The sequence below is a fragment of the Nannospalax galili genome, unplaced genomic scaffold, assembly GCF_000622305.1.
Source record: "Nannospalax galili isolate Female #2095 unplaced genomic scaffold, S.galili_v1.0 scaffold369, whole genome shotgun sequence".
Lineage (NCBI taxonomy): Eukaryota > Metazoa > Chordata > Mammalia > Rodentia > Spalacidae > Nannospalax > Nannospalax galili.
In genome coordinates, this window is record NW_008360318.1 from 82,620 (window position 1) to 94,476 (window position 11,857).

At 36.7% G+C, this 11,857-nt stretch overlaps 1 protein-coding gene across 1 annotated transcript in view; it reads right to left on the reverse strand.

Annotated features, from left to right (window-relative positions):
- Positions 1 to 11,857, reverse strand: part of Dnajc13 (DnaJ heat shock protein family (Hsp40) member C13) — a 133,638-nt gene that overhangs the window by 71,457 nt on the left and 50,324 nt on the right. The window contains exons 14-20 of the mRNA XM_008825087.2: positions 11,298 to 11,405; positions 10,056 to 10,211; positions 9,286 to 9,342; positions 7,126 to 7,247; positions 4,479 to 4,554; positions 4,180 to 4,275; positions 3,376 to 3,519 (exon numbers count right to left, since the gene is read on the reverse strand). Coding sequence (XP_008823309.1) covers positions 3,376 to 3,519; positions 4,180 to 4,275; positions 4,479 to 4,554; positions 7,126 to 7,247; positions 9,286 to 9,342; positions 10,056 to 10,211; positions 11,298 to 11,405 — 759 coding nt within the window. The remainder of the gene's footprint in view (positions 1 to 3,375; positions 3,520 to 4,179; positions 4,276 to 4,478; positions 4,555 to 7,125; positions 7,248 to 9,285; positions 9,343 to 10,055; positions 10,212 to 11,297; positions 11,406 to 11,857) is intronic.

The following is an 11,857-nucleotide window of genomic DNA, read 5'->3' on the forward strand; positions in this document are numbered from 1 at the left end:
TACAAGGACCTGGAGAATAGCCGCCCTAAGTGCAACTATAATTCTAACCCTGAAAGCAATAAAAATACAAAGCCTACAGTGTCAACTGACACCAAAAGTCCAAACTTCATCAGTGGCAAGGTTGATAAATGGAGCAAGAAAGCTGACCAGGTGCCATAGAAGGTGGCAAAATAAAGACTAAATTTGGAAAAAATAAATACTATTTGAAATGGGACTTCTTGGTTATATATGGAAATGTTTCTCATAAATTTTAAATTCAGTACATTATCACAAAAACTAATGTAACAATTCAAAGTTTGATATTTGTAACAAACCAAATCTTTCCTCAACATTTTTAATTGGACATTAGAAGTGCTTGTCTGGAATCCAAACACTCAAGAGGCTGAAGTGGGAGGCTGGAGGGCTGCAGCTCAGTCTGGGCTAGACAGTAAGGCCCTGCCTCAAGAACCAAAACCCAAACCGACAACAGCAACAAAATAGCACTTTATTTCTTTAAACTCCTTCCCTATCTGGACAAAAGCCTAGCAGTCTAGAATAATGAAAATGTAATGTCGTACCAATAAAAACAACTATTTCCTCTTAAATGTGTGCATAGAATCAGGCATAAGCTAAACACTGCAACTAGCTAAAGATCTCTAACCTGAAAAGGTCAGGAGTGTATTTTTTTAAAACTCCATTAGCCAACATTAGTCAAAAGTCACTATTAATCCAGCATGGAGCATAAACTGCAAACAAAGCTGACTTCATGAACATTCTTTTTTTTAATGTTTATTTGTGAGTATATTGCCTGCATGTAGATAAATAGAACCCTGTTGTGCAATGCCTACAGAGGTCAGAAGAGGGTGTCTCATCCCCTGGAATTGGAGTTGCAGACGGTTATATTAGATGCCATGTGGATGCTGGGAACCAAACCCAGATTCTCTGCACGAGCAGCCAGTGTTCTCAATCACTTCTCTCCAGCCCCAGAACAGTCTCATTATGTAAGAAATGCAGTTTACTTCAAGATTAGCCAGTTGATTTTGACAATGGCTGTGGCGGTTTTTTTTTTGCTTTCTTTTTTTTTTTTTAAATGAGACAGGGTCTCCCTGTAGTCCCAGCTGTCCTGGAACTCACTATGTAGACCAGGCTGGCCTCAAACTCACAGAAATCTGTCTGCCTCTGCCTCCCAAGTGCTGGGATTAAAGGCATGCACTACAATGGCTGGTTTTTAAATGAACAAATGCATAAAATCATTCCCTATTCTAATCTTATTTATCAGCACATGACAGTCACAGATTAATACTGTTTTCTAAATAGATTAGTATTAGAAATAGTATGTGGGCAGATATGACAATCAGTTATCTCAACTCATATTTTCGATCATGTGCTCTAAATTTTAAATAGTCCATGTAAACAATATCAAAAACCAACAAAATATTTTGGTATTAAAAACACATCATTTTCCCTTTAGCCCCTGATGTTTTAATACAACAGATTACCTATTTATAGCTAAGTGGTTTTATGTTGTATAAATGTCATATATAAAATCTAATACTAAAAGTTTATCGGCAATATGCTAATATGATAATTATATTCAAGAAGTTAAAGTAACTGTTATTTTAGAAATAGGTTTAACTACTTGAAGCCAGGAACTTGCTGTTTTCAATAACTGAAAATAACTGATCATATCTACACATTTTTTTCCCCTGCTCAAATGCTATAGTGTTAGGGTTCCAATAGCAGCCCCCCTCTCCCCAACAGGGACCTACAGACTTTGGAGCCTGAAAAAGGGAACTTAGCTGATAAGCACCTTGACCTTTGAGGTCAAGAAGGACAAACTCTGCTGAGAAGCAGCCTGCCTTTCCTCTGACCTCCAAAGATAAGATAAGCAGAGTTCCTCTTATCTTAAGAGGAAAAAGAAGACACTTCCACACCCTAATCCTACCTGCTTCCCCCTCCCCGATTTCTCCCCCCAAAAATCCCCCCCTCCCCCCCCCCAAGACCCCCCCATGTAAAGTCCCCGCTCCCAACCCGCGAGCTGACATCTTTCCCTTCCCGAGGGAAAGGTGCCCCGTGCGAAATAAATCTGTGTCCCACTGAGAATTCCATCTGTGCCTTGGTGCCTTCATCCATCCACTCGTGCTCTCCATCCGCGCCACTCGCTCCCGCCCATTCTCTACCTATCAAGTAGTACTATCAACTCTACTCTAAAGATGGAGGGGGGGGGGTGTTATTATTCTGATTTTTGAAAAGAAGAAAAATATATTTCTGAACTCACTCCCGCCCATTCTCTACCTATCACGTAGTACTATCAACTCTACTCTAAAGATGGAGGGGGGGGTGTTATTATTCTGATTTTTGAAAAGAAGAAAAATATATTTCTGAAAAACCCAAAATTTGGGTTAGAAAGTGATGGAGCTAAGCTCAGATAGTGGCTAACGGATTCATTGGTTAGTATTCTCTTCAATATCTTAGACACTTGGAAGCCTGTCTACTGATTTGATACTTTACACCTCAATGATCACTCAGGCAAGTGAACTTTGACCTATTATGCTGAACTTGTAAAGAATTCCTAGGTGTGGTGGCGCACACCTTTGAGCCCTGCAGTTGGGAGGCAGAAGCAGGTGGATCTTTCTGAGTTCAAGGCCAGACTGGTCTACATAGTGAGTTCTAGGTCAGTTGGGGCTACAGGGAGACTGTGTCTCAAAAAAGACAAAAAAAAAAGAAAATTGAAGACTGGCCCAAATTTCAAATAGACACACAAAATATTTGTTCTCTTATATTTAGTTATTCTGGTAATTCTTAAGAAACCCATTTATATGAGAAAACTATTTCCTTTGAATAAGGAAATAACTATCATAAATAAAGACAGCTATGTCACTGACAAAAACTGACAGCCAGTCAGCTTTGAAAAGACACCGACGCTCATTCTGAACCACTGCCCAGTCCTCATGGATGAAGAATGCACTAATGAATTAGGTTCTATGGTACATGTTACATAATGAAGAATGAAGCTGGAACTTTTACATCTGAATGATTGAATAAAATAACTACAAAATTTAAGTACACACATGAATTTAATTTAAAATATAAATTCTATCTCTAAACATGTCTAATTCTGAATAAAAAAGGCAAACAATAAAGACATATTTTTATAGGCACAAAGCAAAATATTAAAACTGGAATTTGTAGGAGAAATTTTAAGAGAATAATTCAATATTATTTAACTAAAATCCCCATCATTAATTCACAGAACTAATAATTAAGGAAAAAATAGAGAATATGAATCAGAATTGGGTGACCTTCACTTTTTGAGCTTCAAGTATTGAGTGAGAAATACCTGAACACAGATCTGGGAACAGCAGCAAGTTAGAGCCGGACAGATCTTACTTTTACCTCTTTCTGAGCAATGCCCATCCTATCCCTCCAGTGCATCAGCACAAGATCTACTTTCTCTTTGGCAAATTTTTCAACTTCTTTAGCAGCTTTTCCAGCTAGTCTTTGCCACTCTGGAACTTTATTAAATTTTCCATACTGATCCTGCAATGCAATATTAAAATTCGTTACGTAAGTACTTTCATATTTGTTTTAAAACTCTGTACAGCTGGGTCTCACTATTTCGGACGAGAAAATAAAGAGTGGAAGCTAGGGCTTAATGAAGCCACAGAAGTGAAAATGTCTGTAAGAGATCATGCTTTCTCTGGGGAATGCTAATCTTCCACCTGTTTCTGAGAGTTAAGATGCAAGAGCAGGTGAGGCAGGAAAGGAATGCATGTGAGAAATGATTAGATGGTGTACTATGAGAGACAGTCAGGTAATCCAATCAGGGACAGGGTATTAACAATTAACATAGATCTTGCAAGAGGAAAAGTTGTAAGCAACATTTTTTAGTACTTGTCTCTTTTACCAGCATTTATCAACTGAATAGTGTGTAAAATTCCAAATTACACTTAAATTTGTAAAAAAAGAAATCTATTCCTGAATGTATCAATAAGCCGAGTTAGAGAAAACTACTATTATTCATAAAATTATATTCTGGTGACAATTACATAAACTTTTAAAAAGGAAAAAAAAGTTACTACTACTCAAGAAGTTGATTTATTTCTAAACCTTTTAATTCCTAAGCTTCTAAGTCTTTCAGAGAAGAGTCTCTAATAGCACTCTGAGGTCCTGAAGAGGCACTTGGTTAGCTGAACTTACCATCGCGATCTTCACATTGTCTCTCACATGCATGCGGTCAGCATCCTTCTCAGGGACTGGATCTGAGCTGTCCAGGTATGCCAACAAGCCTGTTGGCTAAAAACACAAATCCATTTTCAAAACCAAAGAAAAATCTGCCTTCATAGCCCAAATAAATTAACTCTGACTTAGTCACTGAGCGTAATACTGTGCAGGCATTTGCAGCGAATTTCAATGACAAACATCCCCTTAACAGCTTAAATAATTAAACTCTGTTAGACAGAAATACAAAAATCTTTCAAGTTCCTCAGTTAACTCACCAAAATGCGCTTCAACAAGCTTGTTGCGGTTGCATTATCAGCTGTCCAGAGTCCCACTAAGTGTCTACTTAGCTGTCTGAAAAAAGCAGACGTTGAGAAAGGTTTGCTGCTTTATCTCAGCTAGAATAGAAAGGGATTTTTAAGAACAAAATATCATAATTTTAAGAAATATGGCTATATAAAAATAATCATTCAGATGTTAAAAATGGCCAAAAGTTAATAGCTAATAAAGATATATTTGAGATAGTATTTCAAATACTAATGTTTTGGAATTTCCTCCAAATTAAAGAGTTTTCCTAATATTTACACTAATTCTTTTAAGCATTCACCGTTTTCTTAAAACCACTGATTTATTACATATTGTGCATGCACGAAAATTTGTGGGAGTCAGGTTTCACCTTTCATCATATGGGTCCCACAGACTGAACTTAACCTGTCAGACTTGATGGCTAACACCTTATTTGATCAACCATCTCACCAGCCTGAATTTTTAATGACCTGAACATTATATAAGTTCTTACTCATTTTTAAGAAAGCAAAAATTAATACATGTATATGAACATATACACACAAACTACTTAGAATTGATACAATCAGTTTGTGCAATAAGCACTGATATAATAGCATCCTGGCCTTCTCTGAACTTCTGAAACAAGCAAAAGGCAACATCTATGCTCTAAGAAAAACTTGCAAAATCAGAGGTAAAAAATATTTTTAGCTTTGAAATACAAACTACAGCACTTAGAGAAAATTTTCTTACTCATTCCATTTTAAAGCTAAAAGCACAATTTGACTCAAAGTGAAACTCTACCCTATGTTGAAGTTGTGGTTTAACATTTAATAATTTTAATCCTGATAACTGTAAGCCCCTCTGATGAGCAAAAATCCTATTTTATTCATCACCAACCTTTGTGGGCTTTACTCTCCATCAAGGGAAATAGTCACATCATCTATACAAGTATTCATCTGTACCACCTGTACATTCCAGAAGAGTGGTGTTTAAGTACAAAATGAGGACTCCCAAAACTGTGGCTATCTGGAAACCTGCATATGGAAGTCACTGTATTTCTTTTTTTTTTTCAATTGTTTTGGTCTTTTTGAGACAGGGTCTCCCTGTAGCCCCAGCTGTCCTGGAACTCACTATGTAGACCAGGCTGGCCTTGAACTCACATCACAGAGCTTTGCCTGCCTTCAGCCTCCCGAGTGCTGGGATTAAAGGCATGCGCCACCACGCCCAGCTTGCATTTCTTTTTTAAAAAATTTTATTATGATTTTATGTGTATGAATGTTATGCCTACATGTGAGTGCACCTGTGTCGTGCAATGCCTACAGAGAAGAGGGCATCAGATCCCCTGAAACTGGAGTTATGGACAGTTGTTAGCTGCCATGTGGCTACTTGGATTCAAACCCGGGTCTTCTGCAAAAAAAGCAAACCAGTGTTCTTAACCACTGAGCCATCTCTCCAGCCCCATTACTGCATTCTAACATCCCTCACTGGTATCTGCTAGTTCTAGCATGATTCCTAAAAAGGCTTTACTTAGGAATAACACCAATAGCATAAATGGTATTTCTATGATAAACTGAAAACTTTTTTAATACTGCAATTCAAATATTACTAATATTTAGAATTTTGTCCAAATTAAAATGATTCCCTGATTAAATATAGTAAATTGATTACAGTAGGGAATTTAACTAATTATGATGAATAAGCAAACACATAACACAGCGGGTCCAATGAAATAAAAGTCTCCATTTTAATGAAAGATGGGATCTACCATTGCTTGTAACACAGTACTAAGGAAATACCCTTCCTTATGTATTTTTCTGTCTTCTCAGGCAATACAGAAGACAATTTTGTGTCAAGGTTTACAAGTGAGGACTACTGATAACTTCTTGTAAGTGTGTACATAAACAACTATACCACAGCACACAGTAACTGCACTTAGGTGACAAGGTAAGGAACTCTACAGTGAAAACTAATACAAATAATTTATGCTACTATGACTGAGCATAGTGAAACTTACTGCTTTTACTGATTTTGTAATCTGGTATGCATAGAGTAGCTGAAAGATCATATTTCAGGGTTCATAAAGTTAACAGTGTTGAGTTCATGTAGCTTGGAGTAAATGAGGAGATTTGTGTTTCTTTTTATTTGACTATTAGAAGATAACTGACCAGAGATGATTTAGAATAGACTAAGGCTGCAAATACAAGATTTTTCTTTCTTTCCTTTTATTTATCAGTTTACTTATTTAAGCATTTATCTTTTAATGTAGAGTACCTAACTGACCAATTTACTTAAAAACTGACCCCTGAAGCTTCCCACATGGCTATGTGCTTGTCGAGAGTTACAGGTAATAAGAGGCCTGGGCTCATGACGATGCCCCATAAGCTTATAGACAATCTTTTCTCCATTCCAGCCCCATGACTGTGGAGTAAGACTCCACCATGATAATGGGAAAAATGGAACCAGATCTCCCTACCACAGGCAGAGGCAGTGATCATTTCCGCATAACCCTTCAAGGAAAAGAGCTACATAGGTCAAAAGAAGATGGTACACTAATGTAATCTCAACACTCCATTTTATACAATGCTCAAATACAGTACCTAAACAGTAAGGTAATTTATGACAAATTAAATAACCCACCTATTTGTAAGCATCCTCTGATCTGAACTTATTGTAAACATCGCAGTGTGCAAGTGTTGAGGTAATGCACCTTCACTTAGGGCGAGCTCTTGCATTTTCGTTGCAATTTCTTTGTCACCTTCCTTTGGAAAAAGGGTAAGATGATCCCTAAAACAGCAATCTAGAACAAGTTCTTCCAACGTCACACAACTAACTTCGCATCTTTAAACAAAATACTTGGTATACAATACAATTAAAAGTGCAACTTCTAATTATCCTACAGAGACAGAAAGGGAGGTTGTGCAGCTAATTTTATTTATTTATTTTTTTGGTCTTTTTGAGACAGGGTCTCCCTGTAGCCCCAGCTCAGCTGGAATTTTCTATGTAGACCAGACCAGGCTGGCCCTGAACTCACAGAGACCCTCCAGCCTTGCCTTCCGAGTGCTGGAATTAAAGGCGTGCGCCACCTTGCCCAGCTCCCATACAGTTAATTTTTAAGATACTACTTGTCTCTGGAATGAGGTTTAATGTTTCCAGATAAATTTACTCTATGAATTTTGCTTTGCTGAATTTACTATTAGAATTAGGTTAATTTCCAGAGTATCAGCTAACAACAGGGAGAGGTGACTTAAGGAAATTAGCAATTCCTATCGAAGGTACCTGCAAATCAGGCTTACTTTTGCTATTAATGATATACTTGGTTTTTGTGGTAAACAAAATTCTCCCTTAAAGGACAGTGTGATGTGGGGCACTTCCTTTTATCTCAACTTTACTTCCCTTACATGGACTCCCTTTGGCAAATAATAATATAAATAGGACTAGTTACTAACCAAAGAACTATGAATTCAATAAGCAAGTGATATTTGAGACAGTCTGTCGAAAAGTAAAAATGCTCCTGTGAATGAAAAAAGTTCAGCACATGAAATGAATGTTACATAGAAATAAACAAGGCGTATGTTTCATTTTCAACAGTATACAATCTCATATAAAATTCACCAAAATGCTAATGTGTTTCTTGATAATAAAAATACAAATTTCTGTTTCTTCTATTTGACAATCAGAAAAAAATGAGATAGTTGCCAAGATTTAAGTATAAATTAAGTCTTTCAGAGACACCAGCTCTAATCACTGACTATGAATCTAATGTATGATTTGTACTTGAAGCCAAACATTGGTGTCTTGCTTATTCTTGGCATTACTGAGTATTTCTGACATGTAATGAATGAAAGGTATGTACTATACAAATGGCAAATACTGGTTATCAAGGTCAGGAGCATGGTTCTATTTGATCTCAAGGTCCTGACTGTCTCTGGATGCCATAAGCTCTGAAAGAGTGAAAGATGTGAAACTTGGTTTTAGAACCTAAAACTTAGCAAAGAACCTATTAGAGACAACTAGCCTTTTGTAGTATATACACATTAAAAACAAAACAAAAACAAAAGCAAATTGTGATGTCCTAATCAGTACAAGGTATGCATCATTTTTCTTCCTACAAATACCAAAGGGTAAAAATAATTCTTTGCTTTTTACTTAGTTGTGAGCTTCATCACAATAGCTGCATTTTTTATTAACAGAATACGCCTACATTTTATTCAAATTGCTAATATGACATAAAAAGAACACAAGAATTCAAACACCGTTTAGACTTGCTGTCACTATAAATATCAGAGGACACAGTGGATATTTAATAACCATGATTTTAATCTTTTAAAAGCACAGAAGGCTAAGCAACTGTCTTGCAGAAGCAGTATCTCGTGGCTTGTAAGAGCCCTCATATCTAGAACTCAGCTGTTCCAGCATGGTGAACTTCACTGTCATTAGTGATGACATCATTGTCCTATTAACTATCTCCAATCAGTAGACTTCTAGGTAACCTCATACTTCAAGATTCAATACATCCATCACCCCACAGTGAAAGCAAGGAGGAGGGAAAAAAGTTAACTTTTAATTACTTTAAAGAAAACAGATAAGGCAGGAACACACGAATTTAGTTGCTCTATACTTAAGAACATAAAACACATTTTCAGAATTATTTCTGCAACTAGTTTAAATTCTGAATAAAAACTTACAAACTACTTTCCTTATCCAGAAAACTGCATGTTTCTCATCAAAAACTAAGTGGCAACTTTGTTGGCTTCAATTAAAATAATTAATCAACATTCCAGAAAATCGTTCTCTCACCTCTATTATTGCCTTCATAACCAGTCCAGCTCCCTTTACAATTGCCATGGAAGGATGCTTTAAATGGGGAGAAAAGGGTATCAGTGAATTAAAGAGAACTTTGATTCTGACACACGTAGCAATTACTCTTAAGGGGAACATATGGTTTTATGCAAGGTTATAAGCCATAAAAGTAAAGCAATTGTTAAGAAAATCAGGGAAAACAACTCACTAGGAAAAGATACGTCTCCAAGTCAGATGAGAGTCTGGTTAAACACTTCAGGTATTCTTACAATACAGCTTCACAGATACAGATATGTAAACATTAGTAGTTTACATTAGCAGAAAACAGCACTTTATGACTGACAATATAAGTCATAATTACCTGAGTATCAAATTTGAACAATATAGTGGGGATCAATACTAAAATTATGAAAATTATATACACAAGTATATATGTATACAATAATAACACAATGAAGTTATTTTTTGGAATAACAAATGCTTTCCAGGGCTTATAAACAATCTAGCTAAAACTCATCTGGATTATTTGGGCATTTGTGAAGAGAACTTTAGTCCTACCAAACAAAAAAAAGGAAGCTTTCAACTGCACCAAAGATGGCAAAGGAGACCAAGCAGTAGTCTACAGTGTGAGTAGGGCCCTACATGAAAGGCAAGGCCCTGGGTGAGTTACCCTGCACTGCAAAGGGGGAAAAGGGTCACAAGTCTGACCCTAGACATGGTTTCCTTAGTCAATTAGTCATCAGATAGGAAAATACACAAGATCTCACCTGAAAGAGCTTAAAGAGGGTTCTTCCATTGGAGGCTACCATCTCTAAGAGCATATCAAACTGCTGCCCTTCCGTTGTCTCACTATACGGAGCACAGAGGGCAAAGGTCAGGAAGTCCAAGAGTGAACTAATTACAAGGGCACCAGTCCCATGATCCTGAAAGAAAGCAACACACTGCTTAAAGCGTAGAGACAGAGGCTTCAGCTGAAACATAGCAAGTGTGTTCCTTTTTCTTCATTCTGCGTCAGACATAAACACTGACTTCAGTTTTTCAACATGAGGCTGATATTTTCATAGCTCTTAAGTAGCACTTCATTGGCTAATATAGCAAATCTACTGTCTATCAGCCTCAAAGAAGCATAATTAAAATTCTGTCAAGTTTCAAGAGAACAACCTAAATTTCTCAAATGTACATTTTAACCAATGTTAATGTGCAATTAAGTAAAAAAAGCAATCTGATAATACTTACAAAATCATGGTAATGAAGCTGGGCATGACAGCACACACCTTTAGTCCCATCACCATGAGGCAGAGGCAGGCAGGCAGGCAGGCAGAGGCAGGAGGATCTCTGCGAGTCCAAGGCCAGCCTGGTCTACATAGTTGCAGGCCAGCTGGGGCTACAGGGAGACCGTGTCTCAAAACAGACAAATGTTTTATTTATTATTTTATGTGTATGAGTGTATTGCCTGCTTGTATGTAAGTGCACCCGTGTCGTGTAAAGTCCACAGAGGCCAGAAGAGGGATCCTCCGGAACTGGGGTTACAGACAGTTTTTAGCCATTGTATGTGTGCTGGGACTTGAACCTGGGTCCTCTGGAAGAACAGCAAGTGTTTTTAACTGCTAAGCCATCTCTCCAGCCTCTATCTCAAAACAAACAACAACAAAAATTGTGGCTATTTATTCATATTCACAGAATTTTCATCCCAAAACTGCTCCAGCAACTGAAGAACTGGTAGTTAAGGTAAGACGATTTATTTTTACAACAATGTATTTCATAATGACATTTTTGAAGAAAAGGGAACAAAAGACCTGGAGTTTACAAAAATCTCAAGGCATTGTGAAGTATCCTTACTAGGGGAATGGCTATTTCACTGAAACAAGAGTTTTTTATTACTAGTGACCAAACTGGACTGTGACTATTACTAAATTGGGGGGGGGTAGGAGGGACATAAATTCATGTGGCATTTCTAGAATACCTTTGGTATGGCATTTTCTATGAAGACAACTTTAATTGCAACTTACCACATGAGAATTAAATTTCTCCAACAAGTTTTCCAGAAACTTCTTTGAAGAGAGAAGAGAAGCTTTGTTTAGCTGTTCTTGTCTTAAGTCATAGTCATCATGCATGGGCTATTGATTAAAAATAGTGAAATTCATAAACAGTCTCCTGGGCTGGCATCACAGAAAAGGCATTTATAAAGAATACTTGTTACATAGGGAGACCACTAAAAACCATGGGGTTTTTTTGGTTTTTTTTTGTTTGTTTGTTTTTGTTTTTTTTATTTTAATTATTTATTTAATAATGACATACTTAGAAGCAGCATTTCATTACAACAGCATTGACATATTCAATAAAAATTTCCTGAGGAAGATGCATCTCTTTCAAAAATTGCCTATAAATTTTTAGGTTTACAGTTGAATTATTACAGTTATACAATATTGTACTCAGTATAAGCCCTATAAGACATAAAATTAAATGAGGTTTTAACCTTTAAAAAAATCTCCATTTCATTATTAAAATACACAGTTTCATACAGAAAACTTGATTTTCAATGTAACTGACATTAAGATGTTTGCACATG